Source organism: Corvus cornix, chromosome 5 (genome assembly GCF_000738735.6).
Source record: "Corvus cornix cornix isolate S_Up_H32 chromosome 5, ASM73873v5, whole genome shotgun sequence".
Taxonomy (NCBI): Eukaryota; Metazoa; Chordata; class Aves; order Passeriformes; family Corvidae; genus Corvus; species Corvus cornix.
The window spans coordinates 23,514,998-23,540,652 of NC_046335.1; the positions used below are offsets into that span (position 1 = coordinate 23,514,998).

Genomic DNA, 25,655 nt, shown 5'->3' on the forward strand with positions numbered 1-25,655 from the left:
AGTCTTTATTGCTTTGGTTTCTTACAACTGAGATACACGCATCCATGTTGCTTGCAGCACAGCAGAGGGGATGCACGGACACTGAGCACACAAGTTTCAGTCTCTCTGCATTCTAGACATCAGGGAAGAGAGACCCTAGAAAAGTAAGGCAGCTGCCAGCTGTGAGAGTAAAGGTTTGTGTGAAAGGTTATTGCTACAAGACCTGAAAGGTCATGGACAGCTTCTCCAGAGCCTGCAAAAGACACTGGTTCCTAGTTTAGCATTTCCAGCATACAGATTACAGTGAGGACGGAAACAAGTCCCCTTATCTACCAGCCTCTGCTCCATCTAGGGAAGATCAGGGCAGCCAGAGGCAGGTATCAAAAGCCAGAGCTTCACTGGCCCCAAGTGAAGCTTTTATTCTCCTTAGCTGGGAAGAACCCAGACCAAAGATGCTTCTTACATAAAGCTGAGCACTCCCCAAACCTCTCCTCACCTACAGCTGAGCCAGTACTAGTCTGCTCACCGATGAGATGCTGGGCACCTCCATGCTCATCCTGCACATCCACATTACTCGTTGAAGCAACTGCCTGCGGCAGAGAGACTTTCCATTTCAGGAGGCCCAGCAGCACACCATGACACTGGCACAGTATTGCCTCTCTTGCTCATCCTCTGAGCAAAAAGAGAGGAAAATTACCTGGTCCCTCTCCTTTGGGGTACTCAGTGCCTTCTCCTTCCACCCCTCCAGCCTCTGGGAATAGGCACTGTGAGGATGCTCCCATACCTGATTGAACCACACAAAAAAGAAAGCCAGAGACTAGGAACAAAACAAAACCAAACCAGAAAAAAAAATTAGTGAGGCCCCAACCTGGGCACCCCACCAGAGAGCCAAAGGGCACATCAGCAGAGGAGCTGTGGCCAAGCCAGCTGGCAGCTGGCACTCAGGCATCCACCAGTGTCAGCCCATCATGCAGAGCACGCTTCCACATGTAATAGGTGGAACGGGCTGTGAGTGGGAAGCGGGCACTGAACTCTTTGTAGGTTGGGAAGGTCTTCGACTCAAAGCGCTGCTGCAGGAACAGCTTGGCCTGTGCCTTGAATTGGGCAGTGGCGATCACATCCATCACAAACATCCGGCTGTTGGCTCTCTCCGACATGGCATAGCCCGAAAGGGTGGTGTTGCACGGCATGGCAGCCACTGGCTTATCTATGTGCTTGGTGGCTGCCTCCAAATGGCACTGTGGTTTGAGGCCTGGCTCCGCTCTTGGAGGCACCAGAGAAGCCACATGGTTCAATGGCAGGCTGGAGCTGCTCCAGGGCAGGCGATGCTGCCAAATGGCCTGGCCACTGCCCTTCCAAAACCAGTAGGCTGTGGATGAGAGAGATGGATAGCGCAGGCGGTACTTGCAGAATGGCAGCTGCCATTGCTGGACCTGCCTCCTGGCCACATCTCGCAGCTGCTTTCTCCAGCACAGAGAAGGTTGGAGCTGCAGGAGACGCCTGGGTGCTGGCCGGTCTCCATTCCGTCTCTTCCTAACAGGCACGCTGTTTGGCTTCAACTGCAGGAATGGCTTTCCTATAGCTAGAGTTTTCTGGTTATCCAAGGGTGACTGGGGGTGTTTGAAGTTAGGGTTCTCCTTGATTGCTTTTCTTCGCCAGTTATAGTAAGTGGACCTGGAGATGCCAGGGAAGCTGCGTTTGAAGCATCTGTAAGGCACCAGAGTGTTCATGGAAATGCATTTCTCCAGGTAGGATTTGGCTCCTTGCATAAAGATTCCTGCTTGAATGGGATCTAGGGAAGGACTTGAGGATTTTAAACTCCCCTGTGGATTTGCTGTCTCATTCACATCAGCCTTTTTTGGGACAACCCTGTGAAGCTCCTGCAACTTGTGGGCCTCAGACAGAGCAGAGGCATCACCATTGACCATGGTCTGCATCTCATGCTTCCAGGCATAGTATGTGGATCGGGAGATTTCTGGAAACATTTGTCGGAAGTGCTGGAGGGGGATTATATTACCCTCCTGAAAGCAGGACTGGAGGAAGTGTTTAGCTGCAAACCTGGCAGCCGCTTTCTGCCGGTGTTCACGAGACTGGCGCTTCCAGCGGTAGAAGGTGCTCTTGGTAATGCTGTAGCGGTCACGCAGGTTGGAGTAGGTCAACTGGGGGTCACTGTTCAGCAGCTCAAGGGTCTTCATGGGCTGGACAGGAGGCTCTGGTGAAGGTATCGTGGGTTCCAGCTCCTCCAGGCCAACCACGGCCACAAAGTACTGTGCTTTGAAGACCTGCTGGGAGAGCTGCTGCCCGGACCACATGATGTGTAGTGTGGAGGTTCGTGGGCCACACTTCCTGGGCCGGATGAGCCGGTTGAAATAGGGTCGGATCTTCAAGTTGCTCATGGGATAGATGGAGTAGATGTTACACTGCAGTACTGAGGCAAGAGCATAGACATGCCACATGTTGGCAAAGGTGCCAGGAAAACAGGTAGCTTTGATATCAGCATCAAAGATGGCTTCCAGGATAGCCATGGGGAGGCTGGTCATCTCCGGGGTCTCGTCAGTGCAGAGGGAGTAGCGGGCAGCCTGCAGCATCACTTTGGAATCAATCATGCCGTTCAAGTAGTATTGCTTGTGCAGCAGCATCTCCACCACAGTACGCACCTGCAGCTCCAGGCTGAGGCTGGGGTTGCCCCAGAGCAGCACACTGGCAGCCTCAAAGAGGCGGTTCCCCTCACCTTTGCAAACGAGAGGCAGCATGTTACTTGGGGCATCCTCAGGATAGAGGCTCCTGGCTACCCGGTCAACCTCCAGCTCCTCTTGGAATTGACTCCCACAATAGCCAGGCAGGGAGAAAGATGACAAGGTCCTCTCTGCCTCCAGTGCAGCACTGGTAAGGCCCTCCAGGCCAAAGCATTCGGTGGCTTCCTGTAGCTCCTGCAGCACAGACTGCACCAGCTGGTGCCTCTGGATCATCCTGAAAGATGGCAAAAAGAAAGAAGTCACTGGAGATGAAGACAGTGCACACTCCAGACTGGCAGCGGCCTAGCCTCCAGGTCCAGCTCCTGCCCAAAGGGCAGGATGGAGGAAAAAGGTAGAGGAAAGGCCACCATGCACATTCCAAGGACAAAGGAGGAAGCCTTGGTCCTCACCAGGCAGACCTGGGAGTGGGACATGTGCTCAGCTTGCTCACCAGTGACCTCCTGTGGGCAGCACATAAGACACACAGCCTCCACCTGCCTAAGTGAAGCTAAGGAGTGACTGCACCCATGGGGTGGGAAGTCAGGTCACCTCCCACCACTGCACGCCTGGCTTTGCGCCTGGCATCGCCCCTATACCCACCTCTCCCACTGCTAGTTCCATCATTTCCATTTTACTACTCCCCTATCAGCACCCGGGGAGAAGAGTTTCCCTCAAAGGGAAAACATTTGTCATCTCTGCAGGAAAGGACCTGTGACAGAACCACACTGTGTGAGGAGACATGGATGCACCTGGCTCAAGCTGTTCAAGCTCAACAGAAAAAGGGGCAAGCAGCATGCCCTCTCCCTCAGAGCAGGGCTCTGCAGCTGCACCCGCTGTATGCACCAGAAACTGTCACAGAACCTGGGATGGAAGTGACAGAGCCAGCCCAAGCCACGGCTACTGCTGCCTGAGCTGACACTAGATGTCACTTGCTGCTCAGCAGACACATACCACCAACCAAGGAGAAAGCACAAAAGGAGGGCTTCTCCTAGATGAGCTACCAGGCAGGAGGCAAAAGTACAGGCAGAGTACAAGCACTGAGTGGGTATTTCAGAGTCTGCACAGAGTGCTCCTCCCTGCCTGAGCCAGTCCCAGTCCTGTCATACCTCCTTCTACATGCCAATTCCCACTCACAAAATACAAAGGGTCAAACCTGCACTGCCCTCTTTGTCCAGCTTTTGGATACCTACATGGTTCCCCCTCACTCCAGGGGTTTTCATGATGGCTGCACGGCTCTTAGCTCCAGCTTCATCGGTGCAGCCCTCTTCAGCATCCTTTCACTACCAGCCAGCCCAGGCTTCTCCCCACCCAGCTTACTCTCTCCCTCTTGGGCCAGTTTTCTCCCAGGGACCACAACACTTCACTGAAATAAAACGTCAAATCTCCTCCATTTTCTCCTAAGCTTCACTCCTAATAGGTACAGCATCACTTCACAGCCTGCTCAATTCACATCCCAGCCAGAGCCCACCTTCTCTCAACACTTCACTGGTATTGCTATGCACTCACAGCTCTGTGGGTACATGAGGAACAGCAGAGGCAGTAAAAGCAGCAGCTCTACAGTAAAGCAGATGTCCTGCCTGAACTCTGCCAATTTTCAGCCTTGCTGCAGGTAAGGTTATTATTGCTGCAGCATCTATGGCCCCTGTCCACGACCAAACCACAAACAACATGAGGTGCCACAGAATCACGTGGACACATACAAGCTCTTCATCACAAGAAGCCTCCATGCTGCTGATGCCCCTTGCCTTTAACCAGATCACAGGTAGTCACCAATTGAATCCCCTCCCTGCTCCAAACTCCTCCACCATCTCCTGCATGTCAGAGGCCAGAATGTTCTTACAGATGCTCCCACAGCTGTAGAGCATCAGTTGCTAAAGACAAACACAGGAGAATGCACACAGCTATGAAGCAGGGAAGATAAACTAGTCCTAAAATCCTGGTCTGAGAAAGTATGAAGTTGTCAGCTCAGATCTGCATTGTTATTTTCCTAGAAGTTGGTAGAAATTTACAGTAGTTTATAGAAAGTTTGACTAAGCCTATGTTGAGTGACATGTGCTTGAGGAGCTGAAGCAAAGGCACAACTCAGGACAACTACAGGGCTGACAGAGCCCAAGTCCTCCCTCTCTGTGTGCTGTTAAACCCTTTAGGGGCCAGCCACTTCCCCCTGCAGCAGCCAAGGCCTGCAGAGCACTGTCCCACCAGAAGAGCCAGGAAAGGCAAGACAGACTTTTTTTACCCTGGAGAGGGTGAGGACATAGTTGACATACGCTAGAGAGCATCAGCAACAGCCCTGATATTTCTGTCCTAGTGGGCATTTCCCACCCCCTTATAGACTGGGGGAGATAGAGAGAGGGAGGGCTGGAGGCACAGCCTAATGACCATTAATCTTTTTCTTCAGCAATAAATCCACAGCCTCAATGTCACTGTCAGCTCCTGCTGCCCAGAGCAATCCTAAGGCAAAACCCACAGCTGAATCAGCAGCAGGGAGCTCCTGGAGCAGGTGGAGAGGGTCTTGGGTAAATCAGAAGCAGAAGTCAGACAAGCTGGGGGGCTTGGTTCATGGCCAGATCAAACCCAGCAGCTCTCAACACAGAGGACCTGATGCAAAGGGAACATTTCTCCCTGCACACCCCCAGGGAAGCATGCTGGAAACGACACACAAGTGTTCACTAAACCACCTCAGCACCAAGAAATAACCAAGGCAGCTTTCGCAGCTGATAAAGGTTTTACCTAACCTGGCCGCTTTTGCATTGTTACAGATAAGGAAACAGTTGCAGGTCACATTCCCTCACCTAAACTGATGAGCTGGTGGCATCCAGTAGCGCAAGTTCCCCCAGCCAGTCCCAAAAATGCTCCCACCAGCAGGAATCCAAGAGACTTCAGCCCCAACTACCCAGGGCCCCTGGTACCTCACAGGAGCAGGGGTGTCCACGCACCCCAGCCCACCTGGGTTAAGTGGCTCGCTTCCCAGCCCCAGCTGCGGGTTCAGGCCACCCCATTAGTAAAGGCTCTCATATGACAGAGGAATATTTAAACCACCGGGACCATACAGCAGGAGCACAGAAGTGATAGACTCCAGGAGCTGTCTAGGCTGGAAATATCACCGGAGGAGATCCAGGGGTGAGCAGCAAAGGCAGCAGGAAGCCTGCTCCATCTGCCAACACCCACATGTCCACCGAAGCTCACGAACGGGGCATCGCTCACCGGGAGAGGGAGAAGCCTCAGACCCACCTTAACCTAGGCCGAGCGCTGCAGCCAAGCCCGGCTTCGTCCGCCCCTCGGGCGGGGGCACTGAGCGCTCGGGTGCGGGCGGCGCCTGACAGACACCCCCAGCCCCACGCACCCGCGGCTGCTCACGCCTCTCCCGAAGGCGGCAGAGGTGGCTCTGTGCGGCTGCCCCGCGACGGGGACAGCCCCGCACCCCGGGTGGGAGCACGGGCGGCCGCTCCCCTCGCCAGGAGACAAAGGGACGCACAGCCCCGGGCCAGGGGAGAGGCCGCCGGTGCCCGGGCAGCTGCCGAGCCGAGACTGAGGGCAAAACGGGACTGGACGCCCGCCCGCCCAGGGAAGGTGCCGCCTCAGCGGGACAGTCCGCGAGTTTGGAAGGGATGGCGAGGAGCCGCGGCCCCGACGGCACCCAGCACGGCTCCACACTCACCTGACTCCGCGGGTCAAGTCACGCCCCACCCGCACCCTGGGCCGCCCCGCACCTTTAAGGGCGGCAGCAGGAAGCGGCACGGAGCCGCGGCCGCCCCGGTGCCAGCCCCGCAGTGACCCCCGGGAGCGGGCGGCCGCGTGCGGCGCCGGGCCGGGCCGACCCGGGCCGGGCCGCCCCTCCCCTCCCCGCCGGCCCCCGCCCTCCCCTCCCCCGCCAGGAAGCGGGCCATCCCCGCGGCCCCGGCCCAGATGAAAGCGGAGCGGGCCGGGGGTCACTTCCAAAGCTAAAGTGATAATGGCCATTGTGCTGCTGCCGCCGCACTTAAAGGGCCCGCCGCCTCCGGCCACCCTGCCCCGCTGCGCCCCGGAGCGCTCGGGCACCCTGCGCCCCGAAGCATCCTTCTGCCCCACACCCCGCCCGGGCTTGCAGCCCCATGGCGAGTGGCAGAGCCCACTGGGGCCACGGGGTGGGAGCTGGGCGCCTGCGCGGGGCACCCATCGTGTCCCACGGGGAGCAGGCAGCTCCCAGGTGAGTGTTACTGCAGCCCAAGGGTTGGCACAGCCTGCATGCGTGTCTGCTCCCTCTCCCCGCTCGCTCCTGACAAGGCCACGGTCCTTCTGTCCTGCTAGCTAGGACATGCCCTTTCCTCTCTCCTTCCCAAGTGGTGCCCTTTCAGCAGCAAGGCCAGGCTGGCTGGATCCCTGGGCTCCTAAGGCAGACACAGCTCCCCGTCAAAACCCTCTCGTTTGTCTGTGGGAGGCACCCAAACGACAGAAACCATTTCCCTGTCCTCAGCTCTGGGCAGCCTCCTGGACAGCCTTACATCTGCCTGCTGGTGCCTGGACCCTCGGTGGAGCTATCTTTCTCCCCATTATCTCTGCTCTGCTGCCTCCTTAGCCTAATCTCAGGGCCGAGGTCCCCCTCCTTAACTCCCGCTCTCACAATGGGTTCATCCTGTCCCTTGGGCATCACGTGAGGCTGTGCAAACAGCCGCATCAGGCACCTCGCTCCAGCATTGCTAAGTTGCCAACACCAGCTCCAGCCCATGGCCTCTTCACGTGTCCAGAACTCTAGAGCTTCCTCCAGAACCTGTCTCCTCCCAACCTACATCACCCCAAAACAGGAACCCAAGGAGCCCATCTGGTCTTGGGTGTGAGTCCTGGGTGCATTTTAATGACAGAGGTCATACTTTGGTCAAGAGGGAAGAGTTGGGACCTTTGCTGTCAGTGCTACATGTCCCCTGTATGTGTGTAGCTCTGGCTGCAGGCAGTATCTACTTCCAGCCTATCCCTGGGGACCAGCCTGAAACCTGCCACAATCGCCCCAAATCCAGTGAGGGGCACAAAGTAACTCCTGATGCCAGAGACAGCAAGGCCTTCCTGCCCCACATGCCACTGCCCTTGGGGAACCTCACTGTGGCACTCATTTCTGAGGTAGCATTTGCCAACGAGAGAGCAGGAGGGCTCACGGAGACGCCGTGTATAGGATTCTTGTGCAATTCAGGAAGAAACACAGATATTTCAAAGGGTAAGTGTGCCCAGATCCCTCTCCTGCTGCCTTTCCTTCCACCTTCGTCCAGTGGCAAGCACTGCTGCACAAATCAAGGCATACCTTCACTGCCTAGAAGCACATATCCCAGAGCATTTTTCCCCACTGCTCTTGTCTCACATTTGATCCCAGGAATGCAGGGGGAGGCCGGGCAAGGAGGGTTTGACAGGAGGAAAGCGCTCCCTGGAAGCTGTGGACTGGCTGCTTAAGAGTCCTCCCAGCCTTAGTTAGGAGTCACCACCCCAGGTGACACTGAACCCCGGCCTTCAGGACTCAGAGGGGTCACTCTCACTGGACCCAGTGAAGCTACAGTGCAAGGAAGAGAGACCTAAACCATTCCCTGGTGAGCTTTATCCCCTTCAGACAATCTTTCAAAGCCAGCTCCACTCTCGATATCAGCCTGTCCAGTCCTGGCTCTTTTCCCCTCTGGCAGGCTGGTGTTCATGTCCACAGCTGCTGAGCTTCCCTTCTCATCCTTTTAACTTCTTCAGTAGAAAATGCAAAGCAGTGCTCACAGGGCAGTGAGACACTGGTAAATGCCGGAGTCAGCAGGGTCAGTGATTAACATAGGAGCTGGAAAACACACAAAGAGACAGCTTGGGCAGTTCTGTTATGCAGATGACTGCACACACCCACTTCCAGCTTATAAACAAGTAGTTAGCATTTTTCTGTTCCTTGGAGGAGTTCAGTGGGGGACCAGAGTGCTTCCTGCTTTGGTGCAGGTTGCTTCAGCATTACAACCATGGAGCCTTTTGCAGTTTAGCTACGGCTGCCAGAAGCTTTTCTGTCTCTTGTGTTTTAACCTGCCTGCTTGCAGCCCATTCTCTCCCAGACACGGCTCAGAGAAAAGGTGCAGAGATGCCCAGCTGTGGGGAGTCTCCAGGCACCATGCTACCAAACGTGCTGTAAGGCAGGTTTTACTGCTCCACGTTTGGGCATGGAGTCTTCTCCCAGGTCAAGAGCAATCTTTTTGTTCAGCAGATAGAATTCTTGTTGGCTTGAACCTCATGAGGAAGGATGTCTCAAGGACCTGGTGCTGAGTTCTTGTATAATAAGATATGGCTTGCTCTGGTTCTGTCACTGTAATGTGACAATCTTAACAGTGACACACATGGGGACAACATTTAAACACACAGCTATCCACCCCATCAGGAAAGTTCCCCATTCCCAGCTAGGGGACCTCCAGGAGTGGAGGGAGTCAGAACACCCTACCTACTGCAGGGCTGTCCATGGGTGGACCAAATGAGACTATTCAGGCAGGATGGGATGTAACTGAAACACGTCGGCAACCAAATGCCATTTGGGGCAGGTCAGACTGTGGACCAGTTGCCAAAACCACCTCTGTAGCTGGAAAAGGTTGACCCACACTACTTTATGATCCATTTATCATCTATACATGGGCTAAATTGACATGTCCAACCTCTTAAAGCCATTCCTGGTACCCTGGCTTCTGGTTGTCCCACCTTTCTCCCTCCAGAGCACTGCAGAATTTGAATCTCTCTGGGAAGTCAGGGGAGCTGGGACTGTTGACGGGCTGGTGGAAATGAGAGCATGGGAGCGTCTAGGAGGGTCCTAAGTGTCTACTGTCTTGGCTGTCTTTCTCTCCTGTGCCTGGCATTGCTCCACAAGGAAAGAGCAATGAGCAGAGCTTGCAGCCTGAATTGGCAACAGAAATCAGGTTGCTGCAGCTGCAATACGCCCACTATTCTTAGGGAGAAGGAAGGTCAAGTGGTTCTGGTGCAATTTTGCCCAAGAGGGACCTGGAAAACATGGAGTCCACCCCAATTATTGTGCTAACTTGTTTACTGTGAGTGACAGGAAGTCCTGTTTTGGCATTCATGCACATTATCTGGTACTTCTCATTCCTGGCCCTGAAACCACCTTTGAACCCACTGCCTCATGCCTGTGCTGGAGCCCTTAAAGTGATGCTCAGAGAGACCAACTGTTGGGCTCTGCAAAGAAGTCCTGTGAGGCACCCTCCGGTCTGTGCATGCCTGGGACAGTGCTGGACACTGGCAGACAGGTCTACTCACATCATACTGAGAGGGAAAGTAACAAACTATAGGAAATTTTCAGCCAGGAGTAGCAGAGCTGGAGTGATTGAATTATAAATAGGAGATTATGTGAGGAAAAAATTTATTTAGTGGTGCTGAAGTGAGAACTGGCAGGCAGAGATAGCCAAGTGCATCAACCTCACCGAGGGAGAGTGGTTAACAGGAGTGACTTCGGCTGAGAAAAAAAGGGGCAACACAGACAGCAGAAGTATTGGGCCTGAATTTTAAGGCAGTTTAAGGGCAAGGCCCAGTTAGGAGTTTAATCTCACAAGGGAAGTGGGGAACTGGCCTACACATTAGATCCCATCTTGGACAAGAGACTGGAGGCCCTTAAGTCTCTCCCACACCCTATTGTCCTCTTTCTTTGAAGTGAATCAGAACTCAGGGTCATTCCCCATCCTCCAGCACCCCTCAGTGCCACCTCCTTTCCATTCTGCAGAGAACACCAAGGGCTCTCATTGCTGTTGTCCTCTCTCCAACTTAAAATAACTCTTTGTGGGACCAGAGGACATCAGTGCTGTCTCCTTGAGAGCCACTCCCTGTCCCTCTCCTAATGGTTACTGCTTCCCAGTTCATCTTCTGGGTCATGTTCTGCACTAACCAGTCTAATGCACCAGGAATGCACAGGAGAGCCAGGTCTGCCTGCCCCCTGCCCTGGGGGACCAGAACCCTGACAGTAGGTCCCATCTCTAATTCACCTCTCCTCAGCTTGGGGCTCTTTTCCCTTCTGGCTTCTGGCTGGCTGGGCTCTCTTTTTCTTCCTATTCTGTGAGACAGGAGGGAAAGTTTGAACTTGGTGTTGGCACTGTGCTCTTGCTCTACGAAGCCTCTGCGAGGCTCCCAGGTTCATAGGAAGAAATTAAATGTGAAGCAGCAAGTGAAGTACCACAGCACTGAGCAAGAACTAGGAGTCCTGGCCGTATCCTGTGGTCCTGGCCATAGGTGGGAGGGTGGGGGAGAGCTGGGAACTGAAGGAGATTCAAAGTCAAGATCAAAGCATTTCCCTCTGAAGCCCTAACACTCTCCTTCCCTCCCACTTGCACATAAAAGCACTCTGCCCTCAGCGGGCTCTCCTCTGGGGAGGGTGGGTGGAGGAGGGGTCCCTTCCCCCCCTTTTTTTTTTCCTGCGTTACTAATAATTTTTCTCATAGGTGAAATGCTGAAAATCCTTGACCTCTCCTCCCCCATGCCTGCTTCTTACCCAGATCCAAAGGGCCCGGAACCGTTTCAACGACTATGAGTTCATGGCAGACCTGGCCTGCTTTGGGGGTGTTACCAGCCAATGCCAGCATGGGGGAGATGCAGCAAGCAAAGCCTTTGAAGTGTACAGTAGAAAGACACTGTTAGAGGCAAAGCACAAGGAAGGAGGATTGAAAAGAAAGCAGAGCAGTTTGGCGCACAGGAGGGGGAAAGGCTAATTAAGACACAGTGTGGAGAAGGAAAAGGCAGAATCATTAAGATATCACAGCAAGAGCCGTGGTGCGGCTCCATGGAGGTTTAAGCCATGCTGAGCCTAGCCTATGCTGTTTGCTCCCCCTCGGTTTCCCATTCCCACCCTCTGCTTTGGGGTGGCACAGGAGTGTGAGGGACTCTGTCAGTCAGTTCAGCTTGCTGATCCAGCTGGAAATTAGCTGGTTTAGTTCACACCCTAATACAGACAGAGCTGAAACCCAGGATGAGAGTTTTCATTACCCTTTCTTTACTAATGATCTGACAGAGGGCTAAAGCTTGTAGGTGATCCCACACCGAAGAAGCTGCAAGCTCCAGTGAGGACAGGTACCTATGAGGAGACTAGAAATTGGAAGCATGGGCAGGAAATGGTGGATTCAGTTTTGGAAAGCCCAGGAAGGGGATAATCTTGTGGCAGTGCTTCATTACGCAACATCACACAAAGCCAGCAGCATTAAAGAGGGGAAAGACGGAAAGCAAGCTACAGTCAAGGCTGCAGTTTTGTGTTTCTTTCTGTGATGACAGAAGCTGCTGCTTACTTCAGAGAACACCCAGGACCACTTGCCCCACAAAGGCAGTGAAAGATGGGTTTGTCAGGCTTCTCCCTACATCCCAGCTACAGGCCAGCAGGCAGAGAGGGACCACAGGGAAATGGAAATATAGAGGAGCAGTAGGGAACGACGTGAGGCAGGGGGCTGGGAGGCCAGGGATGCGGGATCTGGCTCCCTCACTGGTCCAGGGCAGGGCAAAAATGCGTGGAACAGCAGGCAGGGGAGGATGGGGGATGGGATGTTTCACACCTAGCAAGCAGGAGCAGATGGGGCTGCGGTTAAACACCACAAGGAATTAACTTGCACTGTCTCAAGGAGCCCAGGACCTAGCAAGTCAGACCCAGCTCTTGCTTCCCTGGAATCATGGCATACACTTTGGTGACAGGTTAGCAATGCAGAGGGGGTTTCTCTTGGGTCTGTAGCTAGTCAGGGAGCTGAGATATGGCCCTTCAGTGCAAACAGACCCATAAAACTCTGCTCAAGTCGTGATTCCCCGGTCCTTTCCCAAGCCCTGCCCCCAGGCACACACTGAAATGACCATGGTGTTTGCTGGGGGAGAAACGTGAGAAGTAGAGCCGGAGTGCTGTAAAAGATGTAAATGTTTCTGTGCTGACAGCAGCTGAGTGTCTAGGGCACAGCCTCGGGGGGGGGGATGGAGAGGCACCGAGAAAGCACTTCTCTTTTGTTCTTGATCTTGGCTGCCTTAGGAGGGTTCCCAGGAAAAATCCTGAAGCCGATACAGCAAAGGGAGCTCACAGTGTGTGCTTTACCAGGTGGGGGTCGTGGGGTGTCAGTGACAGAACAAAGGGCAGGGAGAAGGACGAAGTAGGAGGAAGGGCTTGGGATAGACAGTTGTGGCAATCTCATCTCTGTGTTAGATCCTCTGACTCCCCTGGTGCTGGAAAGCCATTTCATCAGTCGAGCAGGGACGGGAAGGAATATCCCCTCAACATAAAGTGGACAACAGAGCAAAGGAGTCAGTTCAGTCCGGTAACCACTGACAAGGTGACACACACAATTGCCACAGCTGCAGCACTGCCCCATGAGAAGATGTGACTGCCTAGGAGCAACCGTCACCCAGGTCTGATGCAACAGCTGAGAAAGAAAACCCCCATGATTCTTTTAACATAAAAGTTAGTCATCACTGAGGTCAGGTTTTCAGAGGGCTGATCTCTGCCCTCTGGAGCTTAACCTTTAGGTATGACTGATAGCATTGTGAATTCCATCAGGAAAAGAGCTGAGAGAAGGGAGATGAGGGCAAGGAGAAAGGGGCACGGCTTAGAGACAAGGCCGTTTGCTAAGGAAACACACTGATGTGTCTCCTTTCATCCCTGGGAGCATAAACACTGATTTTGTGAAGTATGATTAGCTGGACCGCTGGCCAGGTAGCAGCAGAGCAAAAGATGAAGGAGATGAGGATGAAGACAAAGAGGGCTGGGAGGCAGGGAACTGGCAAAAGAACAAAGCTACTATGGGAAGTGGAACCCATAGGGCATGTGCAGAAGCCCAAAGGATCTGCAGAAGAAATGGCATCAACAGGATGGCAGGTGAGAGACACACGAGTAAGGAGGGCATGACAGCTCGTAGGATCTCTCATCTCTTATCACCAGACTTGTCCAGAAATTTACTTGTTCTGAAATATTTCATAACTCAGAGTTTTGGGTTATGAAACCAGATTGCAGTCCAAATCTGAGGAAAAAAAAAAAAAAAGTTGGTTTCTGTATTAAAATTGGGGTCACTGAGAAGCCAGAGAGGATCCATTCACTGACACAGCTCACTGCTGCTTTCTTGAAGTCCCTCCCTCTGCCTCGGGTTTCTCACTGCTCCGTTCCCGTTCCTGCAGCGGCGGGGGGGAGCACACACTGGCATTCACCATCGCGCTGGGGATCGCTGCCTAATCCCAAATTCCCGGCTTGAGAAATCCCCTGCAATGGCCACTGCAAGTTGTGCGTCCATTGGAAGCAACCTGAAACTTCACTGCCCACCCCAAAATAACCCAAATGTGCAGAATCAGTACTGGTACTTTCTTGTCTCCCCTATGACAGGTGGGCAATACCTGCTGCCCAGGCGACTGTCCCTCAGCCACTGGGATGTCCAGAGGGATCATTTCGTGCTTGTCCAGCTCCTTCCTCAGAAGAGGTATTAGTGCCCGGGTTCTCCGGCCCTGCGGCCTGTGGCTCGGCCCTGAACCCTGCCCGGCACCACGGTCCGTCTCTGTGAGCGGGCGGGCGGGGAGGAGCTGAAGGACGCATCCCCCGCACCGGGACGGCCCGCCGGGATCACCCGCCCGGCCCCGCCGTGTGGGGAGCGCGCGGGCGGGGCGGCGCTGACCACCCGCACCCGTCCGGCGCCGCCAGGGGGCGTTGTGCCCGCTGTCAGCAGCGCGGCGTCTCGCCAGGGGGCGCTCGCTCTCGGCCTCGCGCGGCAGAGGCGGTGCTGGCGGGCGGCATCTCTATGGTGACGCCCTACGCGGAAGAGCGCGGCAGCGGCGGCCGCCCCCGTGCGGGCGAGCGGGCGAGCGGGCCTGATGCCGGGCGAGGAGAGGTGATGAATATTCATGTGAAGCGGCCGCGGGGGCGGGTTGGCCCGGCCGGTCCGGCCCGGCGGGTGCCGATGGCGGGGGGCAGCGGCAGCGCTGGGGCCGCCGGGGCCGGTGGGCGGTGAGCACGGACGGGCTGGACCGGGGCGTGGCGGAGGGGAGGTGGGGTGGGACCCCCGAGCTCACTGCCGGTCCCCGCGTCTCCCTCTGTTGCAGGGCTGGCTCCCGGCTGGACGGGCTGTTCCTGCGGCGGTTCCTGCGGCTCCTGGCCGTGCTCTTTCCTGGGTGGCCCTCCCCGAGCGCCCTCATGTTCCTGACGCTGCTCGGTGTCGCTTTGCTGGGTGAGCCTGGGTGGTGGGGATGGGGGGCTGCACCCCACGCCTGCTCCCTGTGGTCCCCCACTTTGCCTTGTCACCGCTGTCCTTCAATTCCTTCCCCTGCTTGCCTTTCTCCTCCAGAGCAGCTGGTTATTTACCAGGTCGGCGTCATCCCCAGCCAGTACTATGAGGTCCTAGGGAACAAGGACTTCTCCGGATTCAAAACATTGACTGCCATTGCCGTGACTCTGATCATTGTGAACTCCACGGTAAGACGAGAGGCTCACGTGTCTTGGGAGAGGAAGGGAAAGCTGCCCACGGCTCCTGGCATGATCCTGCTCATGCCCCATTAGGTGTCAGGTGGATCACTAGTACAAATTGCTCGTTTTTATTTAATTTTGAAAAATCTCTTCCCATCCATCTCTTTGCCCTCGTTCCAGCTAAAAAGTTTCGACCAGTTTATCTGCAACATGATGTACATCAACTGGAGGAAATCCCTCACTGAATACCTCCACAGCTGCTACTTCCAAGGCCAGGTCTACTACAGCCTGCACGTGCTGCGTGAAGACATCGATAACCCGTAGGCTGCCGGCAGCTTCTTTCAGTATCTTGCTTGGCTTCTCCAGGGCTGCTGCGCACCTTTTCAGACTTCTCTGTGTCTCTGGGTAGGGGCGTGAGCCCTAGAAGCTTTTACCATCTAGGCACAAATCTAGGCATCCTCTTCTGCCCTGGTGGGAGGTGATACCTGTTGCTGGGAACTCCTGTGACTGGCAGTCGTGGTGGTTTTAGGGGCAGGATGTTTCAGTTGCGAGGAAAATGGATGCCCATCGGAGCAGGGATCCAGTGCTATAAAACATGTCTGCAAACTCAACCCTTAACACTGTGTGATGTTGCAAAGGGTCTGGCTGGAGTCAGCAGTGCTTCTCTTTGCCTTCATGCAGCCAGTGCATTAGGATAGTCCCTGTTCTGTTTGAACTTCAAACACCAGAATCTGCAGCTGAGCACAGTTCATTTGGTTTTTTAGTGGTTTAATAACCCATAAGAGACACATCCAGGAAGGGCTTTGTTTTGCACTGTATGAGGGCCACATTTCCCTTTCCTGTTCCTAGGAAGGAAGTGTCAGGGGTGACTTGAAATATAAGAGGAGGAGGATTCAGTCTCTCTTTGCAGATCCCAGTCCCCCCACCCCTGAGAGGTCCCTCTCCAGTTTGCTTTGTGCACTGTCCTGCTTACTGCAGAGCTGTTGATCTACCTGGGATGTGCAGCAAAGGTCAAATGCCTTTCCTCACAGCTGTGTGTGGACCTTGGCCTTGCAGCCTGTCCTTGCACACAGGGCACTGCTGTCACAGTTGTGTACTGTGAAGAGCTAAAGATCCTATGTCAGACATCATGTGAGAGGTCACAGAATCACAAAGTATTCTTAGTTGGAGTGGACCCACATGGATCATTGAGTCCAACTCTTTAAGTGAATGGCCCACGCAGGGATTGAACCCATGGTGTTATTAGCACCACGCTTTAACCAATTGAGCTAATCCCAGTGTAGAAGCCTTTATTCCCTCTCCAGAATTTAAAGTCATGATTAAATACTAGCTGAAAAACTAGAAATCAAGAGGTAACATTTTCCAAATTATGTGGTGTTATACAGTTGTTTTGAGAGGCCAAGCTCTCCTCTGCTGGAGTGGGCACCTCTGGTCTAGTCACTGCACTGGTGCCATTCCCCATGTTGATGGCACCAGAGGAGACCATACCCAGGGTCCTGGGGCAAAATTGCTGTCTTGCAGGGATCCCTTAACTCTTGCTAATAGTAGTAACTTCAAGGAACTGAAGCAGCCTCTGCACTTTTCTGCCTGTTGCTCCTGGCTGCCTGTCCTTGCTTCTTCATTGCAGAGCAGGGTGGTTTGTGTGGCTGCTGCAAAAAGACATAATGGGTATCTAAGGGGGGGCAGCAAGCAAGGAGAGAGGGCTCAGCTTGGGTCAAACAGCTCTACACGTTTGGCAGTTGGTGATCATCATCAAGCTGATGCACTTCCAGGTTGCTGTTGGGTTTACTCCCATTATCATTAGATGTTCATTTCTGAGAGTGCTTTGCAGTGGTTTGGAGTTGCAAGGAGGGGTTAAAAAGCCATGTCTGTCCCCAGGGCATGCAGCACTTCCCAGGCAGTGCAGCACATTGAAGCCGGAAGCTCCTGCATGCCTGTCCTTTTCTTTGGGTGTGGGAGGGGAAGCCGAGGACAGAGGTCCCTCAGCACATGATTATTCTGCTCAGGTTTATTTTTAACTAGGGAACCTGTTCACGTTGTGCAGTGAAATGTAGGAGACAACTGGGTCAGTGTGCTCTGCAGCAAAAGAGACAGCTCTCCTGACTTTTGCAGACCAAATGTGTGGGATTACTGTGGAGTATTTCTCATTACACCTTGCTTCTGCTCCAACATTCAGTCTTGCTGTTTAGTGTGTTTTTTGTGCCATTGCAAAAATTCTCTTAATCTTGCAATTCCTTGACTAGAGTTTTTTCCCTGTACCAGGTACTTAAAGAACAAGCTAGAGCAACAAAGAGACCTCCCATTTATGCAGTGCAAACCAAACTGGAGTGTTAAATGCATGGAATCATCCACTTCGAAGGAAAGAAGAGTGGGTTCTGGGTGGCATACAAACACTTGCAGCACCTAGCAGGGCATTTGAGTTGATGCTTCCATGTGTTTCATGTGTTTTCATTTCATGTTGCTTAATAGCTTGTAAAAAGCAGTATCCTCCTATGAGACTATAGCGCAATTTAAGTTACAGTTTTATGGGAATAATTACAGCCTGAGGAAAAGGAAAAATGATGACTGTAAGGTCAGTCAGGGTGAGAGCTGCCCCAGAATTAAATCCACTGCTGTTCCTGAACTGCTAAAGTGTTGAGAAATGAATGTCCTTGTGGTTGTATCTGCACTGAGACTAACCAGGAGTCCATCCTTGCTCTTCATTCTGACTCCAACATGCAGTTATGGCCTTTCCACCAGAGCTTAGCACAGCAGGCTGATGCCCTCATCCATGTGTTCTGGACAGATGAAGTGCTGAGGGAGTAAATATACTGAAATTCTTCCTAGTTACTCCAAGTGAAACTCCATCTCAGCAGTGGGATAGATGGGATTTGAGGGTCTGTCACCTATGTGCCTGCTGCCAGTGAGGTGAGAAAGCTTGGTGTGCTGCTTCCTGCTCCTGGGGGCTGGGGTAGGTGGAAGCACTTCCTTCCTTGCAGCAAAGGGACCAGAGGCACTCCATTCAGAGCCAAGGGACCAGCTACTGTGGAAGGGTAGCTTTGATGGAAGTGTTTGCAAATATCCAACAGCTGGTGAAGGCCTGTCCTATGCCCTAGCCTGTCCTGGTGGGTCTGACGACATCTCAGCCCAGTACTAAAGGTTAGGGGGACAGTTCAGTAGTTTTTCATACTGTGAGGGTTGTTCCAGGAGAGGAGTTAAGGACAATGATGCAGAGACCTTCAGCACAACTGTTAAGTAGTGTTGTTGAAAGTCGAACAAGGGATAAATACAAGGAACAGGGTGAAAGCAATGGCAAGAGCTGTTCTTGCTGGGTGCCAAGAAGGCCCGTGGGTGGGTCCTGCTGGGCCATGAAAATGGTCTCCTGTGGGGGAGCTGCAGGTCCTTCTCAGGCAAGGTTGTTCACCTGCACCCTCTCCTACGTTCATGCAATGAAACAGCCTGGTTTGTGCCCTGTTAGGGATTTAGTACTGGCTCTTGCTTCTGGGCTCTAACAGTGTCAATGGCTCTTTGTGTTGAGCAGGGACCAGCGCATCAGCCAGGATGTGGAGAGGTTCTGCAGGCAGCTCAGCTCCATGGCCAGCAAGCTTGTCATCTCACCCTTCACACTGGCCTACTACACATACCAGTGCTTTCACAGGTAAGGATGTATCCCGGTCCTGCTTGCACACCTCTTTTCGGTGTTCTTTTTTTGGAGCCTGCCACCCATGTTACAACTCCCCAGACAGATATTTGTACACATGGGTGAGTGGTCTCTACTCTCTGAAGAGAATTCTGCCTTGGGGATGCTGGGATGTGCAATGTTGGCCTGCAAACTTCTGTGAAAGCCAAGAGAGGTGACAGCTGAGGGTTCTGACTGCTTGAGCTTAATGGTACGGGAGTGTCCTTTTGCTTGGATTATTAGCTGACTTCTCTTTCTCTTCTGTAGCACAGGCTGGCTAGGCCCAGTGAGCATCTTTGGGTATTTCGTCATTGGGACAATGGTTAACAAAGTTTTGATGAGCCCAATTGTGTCTAAACTTGTGCAGCAGGAAAAACTGGAGGGGGATTTCAGGTGAGTCCCAGCAGAGCTGTGTTTTCACTGCCCCTTGGCAGCTCCTGTGAAAGCTTCTTTTTTGTCCCCATTCAGTGCTGTGTATATAGCTACTTCTCTTGTTTGTGACTTTCCCCACACTCAGAGAAGGCTACCTGTGTAAGGGTGCCTCAAAGTCAGTGTACTGAGCCCCTGCCAACCATTCACAGCCTTTTGTCATGGCAGGCAATGCCCTTTGGTTCAGTCTGACAGCTCAGTCTCCAGGCTGTTTGCCTGCTCCTTGTTGGTGCTTCTGCTAGGGATGTGTTGAAGAAAACTGCACATGGAGCTTCCTTGGGTGCAGATGCACGTTCAGTAAACTGTATCTACTGACAGAAATCAGGTGTCTGCTTCACCCCTGCCTTCACTAGGTTCCTAAAACAGCCTAGTCTTTCCATATGCTCTGTAACTCACCTCCTCCCCCTTGCTTGCAGTGTTGGCTGTGTGTGTAGCAGGGGCTTTCTAGCTTTTTCTGGGGCTCAGGGCATCCAGGGACAGCAGCATCAGCTGTTGTGGCACAGGGAACCCAGCCCAGGGCAGTTGGCTACAGTGATTTTTTATGGTGGAGATGCTGGACTACCAGCAGACAGTAAGCCCAAGGGCTAAGATGATGTGTGCAGAGAGCAGGATACCAAACAAATACACCACTGTGCTGGCCCTGAATGATGGCACCTTGTGTTAAGCCTTGGTTTCTGGTGCCTTTCAAGCCTGTTGAGTATTTCTGTCAAGAGATGCGTCAGATCACTGCTCTAACGTGCAAGACAAGTTTCCTCTAGGAATGGGTTTGGCTACATAATTCACTGAGCATTTATGCACAATTACAATGTTTTTTTGGTTGTACAGGTTCAAGCACATGCAGATTCGTGTCAATGCAGAACCAGCTGCTTTCTACAGGTTAGTAGTCTTAATTTCTTTGTATCCTCAAAAGGATTGTCCCAGTTCAGAGCATCCTTGTGGTGTTCACGTATCCCAAGGGAGCCCAAGTTCTGTGTCTGCAGCCAGAGCTTTCTGTCCCTTCCATTCCACTGCAGCATCATACAGCCCTGACACTCTGTTCTTTGCATTCTGTGCATCATCTGCAGAAATAATCCACAGCAACTGGAGACAACTGTTTCTCCTTTGCCTCCCTTCTAACGTCCTCAGATGCAGATACAGATTTGGTGCTGGCTTAGAGACCATTACTGATGTTTTGCCAGGTCCTTGCCTGGAGGATTGCTCAAAGTCTTATTGCATCTGGTTCCTCTGAGGACTTGTTGCATGCTCTTTCTGGCCACATCCTGCTACTGCTAGCCTGCCTGTCTTCTGTGGGTGTGCTAGCTGCTACCTGGCCACCTTACCTCTGCTTGCTCCTCTTGGTCAGTCTGTGCCCTGACACTCCAAATGCTATACTGGTCCTCTGAATTTGCTCAGTGCCATTCACCCCAGAGCTGAGCACACTATCAGGAGCCCGGCAGCACCTCTGCATTTTAGTGATGCCCTGAAGCCTGTTGAGCTGCTACTTGGTTCACAGAAATATTGAGAACCCAGGAAAAGAGCCATGAATTTGCTGTAGCTTGTGTTGGAGTGGCAGGAGGTTGTTGTTGCTTCTCTCTTGTCATGAGTCTGCCTTTGCCCTGCATGTTGTCAAATTGCACTTCTTCCAGGAATTGTAGCACCTGTCCTCTCTCTGGTCTTCCCTGCCTGTGATCTGTATTTGGCTCCTTCATGCTGTAATGTGTGGGCATTTCAAGTATTGTGGTGCTGTCCCCACAGTGGTTTGAGTCAAAATCACTGATATCATAACAACTTATGTTGACAGGCATGAAACTGCTTTAAGTAACTGAAATCAATCTTGGTTTGCACTGGCAAGTCTGAGTTTTTTTCTTGTGGACTGATTGATTCTTACTGGTTGGTGATAATTTTTTGTAATGAAAAGATACTCTAATTACATGCCCTTATTTTAGATGCAGTACTTTCCCTCACAATCTTGAACTTTTTTTTTCTATTACTAAGTAGAAAATGGAAAGTGGATTATTATACCAGAAAACAGAATATCTTGGTTCAGTACAGTGTTTTAGTAGAAAAGCTTCACTTTATGTGAAACTATATCTTAACTGAGTGGCACACAATCAGGCCTTTTCATGGTATGCATCGTAATTAAAAATAAAGGAATTTTTTAAAAGGTTGCATTTCTAGAATCCTGCAAGAGGAAGAGCATGTGGTGAGTGGATGGTTTTGATTGCTCGACTTCTCTAGCTTGTCATCTTGTCCTCTTAAGACTGTCCAACCATTGTTTTGGTAAAGAAAGAAACAGAAGCAGAGCACTGCCACCTTTTTTACTTCTTTTGTTACTAAGCCTTTGGCAAACTTGCTTTAAAAGTGAAGTGAATGCGAGGAAAAGAGGAAATACAGCAATCTCTCCTCATCTGCAACAGAATAATAGCTCTGGTCTGCAGTTCCTTTCTCATCTTTAACTCCTTGTATCCAAGGCTTTGTCCTTTCCTAATACATGGACAGCAAAGATTGCAGCTCAGTAGTTACCTGAGCTGTATTGTAAGGCAGTAATGCCAAACTGAATTCTAACCAGACGCATTTTTGAGAAAGAAAATGTATTTTTCTATGAACTGAGAATCTTCAGAAATGAGACTTCAAAAATCTGAATTTGGATGTTTTTGTGCTGCTTCTGGCCTTATCTTCTTGGGCCCTAGCGACTCCTCTGTTACATAGACCATGGTGGGAGTGTGGTTTTTGTAGTAGGCACAAGCCTGTGTTGGATGTCAGGGGCAATAGCTGCCATGGTGGGTGGGAGTCTAAAGTGAGATGTGGAGCTCTCTCTGCCTTTTGCCACCTGAGGGCAGCCCAGGCCTTGCAAAGCAGCAGAAGGAGCTGCCACGCTTGCTTAAAGGTGGTGGTTTAGAGATGTCTCCTTGCTCCTGACGCAGCCTGGCCACTGGAGCATCACCACTAACTTGTGTGGTGGGTGGCCTGATGGAGATGGCCCTGGGAAAGGGGGAGTTGTGGGGCTGAGGTACCCACACTGGGGGTTGCACTGCTCAGGACTTGCCTTTGTCCCATTCCTGTGGATTGGGGAATGGGAAGAGGTGGACTGAGGCTGCTGGCCATGCAGGCCATGTGGGCTGATTATCACCCCCTGGGCTCTCCTCTGCCCTCTCCGTTCTGGCTCCAGCTGTGTAGCAGTGCCATCCCTCTTTTCCAACCAGGCTGTGTTTGGGAACTGTGTTTGACCTGGTGTATGTATTGCTTCAGGCTGGAGCCTCGCTGACAGTGTCTGGGCTGGCTTCACTTCCTCCTGCTGCAACAGCAGCAGCCTTGGGCTCTGGGAGAGATTTTCAGGACTCCTTGCTTCAGCCAGAGTTCCTTGATGATACTCTTCAGGAACGCAGTCCTGGCTGTTCAGTTCCTGGTCAATAAAGAGCTTGTTAGTTGGAGGCAAAGGTGCCAGGCCTGTTCCAAGCTTCAGTTTTAAAGCGCATGGTCCTGGGATGTCTGTGGCATGTTGCAATGTTATTTTTACAGGGCTGGGCGAGTGGAGCACATGCGCACAGACCGGAGGCTGCAGAGCCTGCTGAAGACCCAGAGGGAGCTGATAGGCAAGGAGCTGTGGCTATACAGTGAGTGGGCAGTTTGGGGGGTGAAGTGGGGTGTGTGGTAACTCCATTGTGGTGGCCCACAGGCTGGGGAACTCTACTGGTAGAGCAGTTGGGTGGGTGCTGTGTTTTCTTCTGCGTCTTGCTGGTGCATGAAAGCCCCGATGGTGAACAGAGGGTGCCTCCTGCAGTGCTAAATGGGAATCCTGTTGTGTAAAAGCTTCATAAAGAGGTAAAGTTGTGGAGGACCCAGAATCTGGCTTTTCGTGGGTCAAGTGTTCAAAGGCCAAGAAAAGAGGGAAGGGCTTGAGATTTGAGGACTGTATATGTGGTTAGGAGATGTGGAAACTTCTTTCCAGTAGAGCCTGTCCCTTAAGCGTAGTTGTCCCCTGAAAATATCCCTTCTTCCTTTTTTGCTGAGTCCAGGTTTTGGCTTTAAATGACCCCTATAAAGACAGCTCTTCCTGATCTCAGCAGCATAGTGAGCTTCTGAGCAGTGTATGGGAGGGAGAACCCTGAAGAGAAGCGTCTCTGGGAATTTGGGATCTTAAGTCTTTCTGCCTGTTGTGTGCTCCCAAGACACACTTCATGGCAAACCAGCTCACCCCAGAGCTTCCTTTTTGCCCTCCCCTCCTGTTTACTGTGAGTCAGTCAGGCCCCTGACTGAAGCGTAGCAACAAGCAGGCAAAGCGGCTTTAGCCCCATAGCAGTCCCTGAGCTGTGTGTCTGGATGATGTTTCTCTGCTCAGGGGCCTGCCCTAAAGTGCTTTTTGCTTGGCAAATGGATTTTCATTCTGATGCTTGTGCTATCCTGCAAAATGGGTTTTTGTGCTCTGATGTGCTCTGGTTCATCATAAAGGGCTGAGGCAAGAGCATGGCTCTTCCTCTGTCTGGGCTCAGGGTCAGCACTTGGGCCTGGCTGGGACAGAGGTTTCTACTTTAACTCACTGTCTTCTTTCAATGTGCTTGTGCCCAGTTGGGATCAACACCTTTGATTATCTGGGCAGCATCCTGAGCTACGTGGTCATTGCCATTCCCATCTTTTCTGGGGTCTACGGCGACCTGAGTCCAACAGAGCTCAGTGCCCTTGTCAGCAAGGTGAGCTAAGAGTGATCTCTGTGACCCCATTGTGGAGGGTGAGCAGGCACTGAGGATGGAGGTTTCATGTGGGGCTGGTGGTCCTGGGGCTAGATAACCTGCAGCACGTGATCTTCAGGTTAGACTGTCCCTACCTACCATGTCATGGAAATGGGAGCTTGTAGCCAGCTGGTATATGATTAACTTGGGGGTGAGAACTGTCAAGGACACATCTACATAAGTGTTTCCTACCTCAGACCTCTGTGTCTAAAAAAACCTGGGAGGTCGGGAAGTCTGTGGTTTTCAGCAGTGCAGGTGGGGATGGGGTCTGCCCAGTGCTGTGGGTCTGGGTTATGCCCTGAGCTACTGCCCATGGTGAGCCTGGCCACCAGTGAGGCTGAGCTGGCTTGCATTCACGTTCCTGACCTGACTCGTTACCAGATACTCAAAACTGCCTTGTGATGGAGAATGCAGAGCTAAAAATAGCGAAGTGGGCACTGCAGGCTGAGACACCCTGCTCTGAGCTATATACGGAGCTGAGAGAGCGTTGGTGGCATGGACCCGTGTGACTTGGGCTAGCATGCTGGGCCCTAGGCAGGCCAGCAGGCACTCTGCAAACACCATCCCTGGGTGACAGGACATGTGTCCACCTGGCAAAAACTGCTGTACTGAGCAGGGAAGCCCTGCTTCTTTCAAATGTGGTCATCTTCACTCCCACCACCCTGGGTGATTTCACCACCCCTCATTCATCTTGCTGAGACAGCTGATGTGGCCTGTGTGGACTCCTTGGCTGCCTCCTTGCAGTCATGGAATAAGGGTCAGGATCCCACCTCAGCACTGACCTGTACTCTGGCATGTGATTTCTCCCCAGAATGCCTTTGTTTCCATCTACCTCATTGGCTGCTTCAGCCAGCTCATAGATCTCTCCAGCACTGTGACTGATGTTGCTGGCTACACACACAGGTGAGCTTATCTGTGGGCACATCTCTGGAGGAAAGGGATGTGCAGGACAAGACTCTGCCCAGGTCTGTGCTAAAAAAAAAAAGAAACGATTGCTCTTGTGCAAGCATGGGCAAGTGTGGATATTGTGAAGAGGCTGCTGGAATTGTCCTGGCATTCATGCAACCTCCTGTGTGTCTAGGATTGGTGAACTGCAGGAGACCTTGCTGAGCCTTGGCAGAAAAAAAAATGGTAATTACTCAGAAGCCAGAACCAGTTGGGATTTGGACAGGTGAGTCGCCTCTCAGCAACTGGCTGGCTTGCAGCTTACATGCCAGAGTGTGGGGTTGCCATGGGATGGAGGTGGCCCTTGGTGTCACGGTCTGTTGCATGCATTTGGTTGGAGCAGGCAGTGCTCACTGTGAATTGTCATTCCCAGGGTGTGTGGGGCAGAGCTGCTGTCACAGTGCCACAGGAGGTCTAAGGTGCCTGATCTTTGCCAATCTCAGTGTGGTTGCTTACCCCTGGATTTCTCGTTCTTTGTCTTGGTGGTGGCCCAGCAGCCATTCTGGGGAGGACCCAGCGCCAAGGGACACAGCTTTCCTTCTGGAGCGAGTGACACTCTCAGTACCCTCATCTGGCAAGCTGCTCATCAAGGACTTGAGCCTCAGGATCTCACAAGGAAACAGTGTGATGATTGTGGGAAACACTGGTACAGGGAAGACATCTCTCCTGAGGGTCCTCGGAGGACTCTGGGAGAGCACACAGGGTAAGGACTGCTACTTGCCTCAGCCTTCTCTTTCTCACCCAAGGCTACCCCAAGTTTGGAAGGTGGCAGTGTGGCAGTTTGTGAGGCCAGTGCCACCATGTGATGGTGAATGTGTCACTGATCC

General features: G+C 52.5%; 2 protein-coding genes across 16 annotated transcripts in view; one reads left to right on the top strand and one right to left on the bottom strand.

The window, feature by feature from the left end:
* On the bottom strand, positions 1 to 14,279 carry VRTN (vertebrae development associated). 2 transcript variants are annotated; one of them, XM_010392777.3, is made up of 2 exons: positions 14,031 to 14,279; positions 1 to 2,949 (listed from the first exon to the last, which is right to left on the bottom strand). In XM_010392777.3, the coding sequence occupies exon 2, from the start codon at positions 2,946 to 2,948 to the stop codon at positions 921 to 923; it is 2,028 nt and encodes a 675-aa protein (XP_010391079.1). In that variant the 5' UTR covers position 2,949; positions 14,031 to 14,279; the 3' UTR covers positions 1 to 920. The 2 variants fall into 2 exon arrangements, with proteins under 2 accessions (XP_010391079.1, XP_039409219.1); XM_039553285.1 differs by lacking the exon at positions 14,031 to 14,279 and adding an exon at positions 6,373 to 6,509.
* Positions 13,984 to 25,655, top strand: part of ABCD4 (ATP binding cassette subfamily D member 4) — a 16,262-nt gene continuing 4,590 nt past the window's right edge. For 2 of the 14 annotated variants that reach the window (XM_039553279.1, XM_039553281.1), the window contains exons 1-12: positions 14,446 to 14,518; positions 14,730 to 14,854; positions 14,972 to 15,099; positions 15,271 to 15,410; positions 18,611 to 18,727; positions 19,016 to 19,141; positions 20,003 to 20,053; positions 22,676 to 22,770; positions 23,723 to 23,844; positions 24,695 to 24,786; positions 24,965 to 25,054; positions 25,323 to 25,531. In XM_039553279.1, coding sequence (XP_039409213.1) covers positions 14,502 to 14,518; positions 14,730 to 14,854; positions 14,972 to 15,099; positions 15,271 to 15,410; positions 18,611 to 18,727; positions 19,016 to 19,141; positions 20,003 to 20,053; positions 22,676 to 22,770; positions 23,723 to 23,844; positions 24,695 to 24,786; positions 24,965 to 25,054; positions 25,323 to 25,531 — 1,312 coding nt within the window. In that variant the 5' untranslated portion in view covers positions 14,446 to 14,501. The other 12 variants (XM_019282944.3, XM_039553283.1, XM_039553278.1 and 9 more) reach the window with 12 other exon arrangements.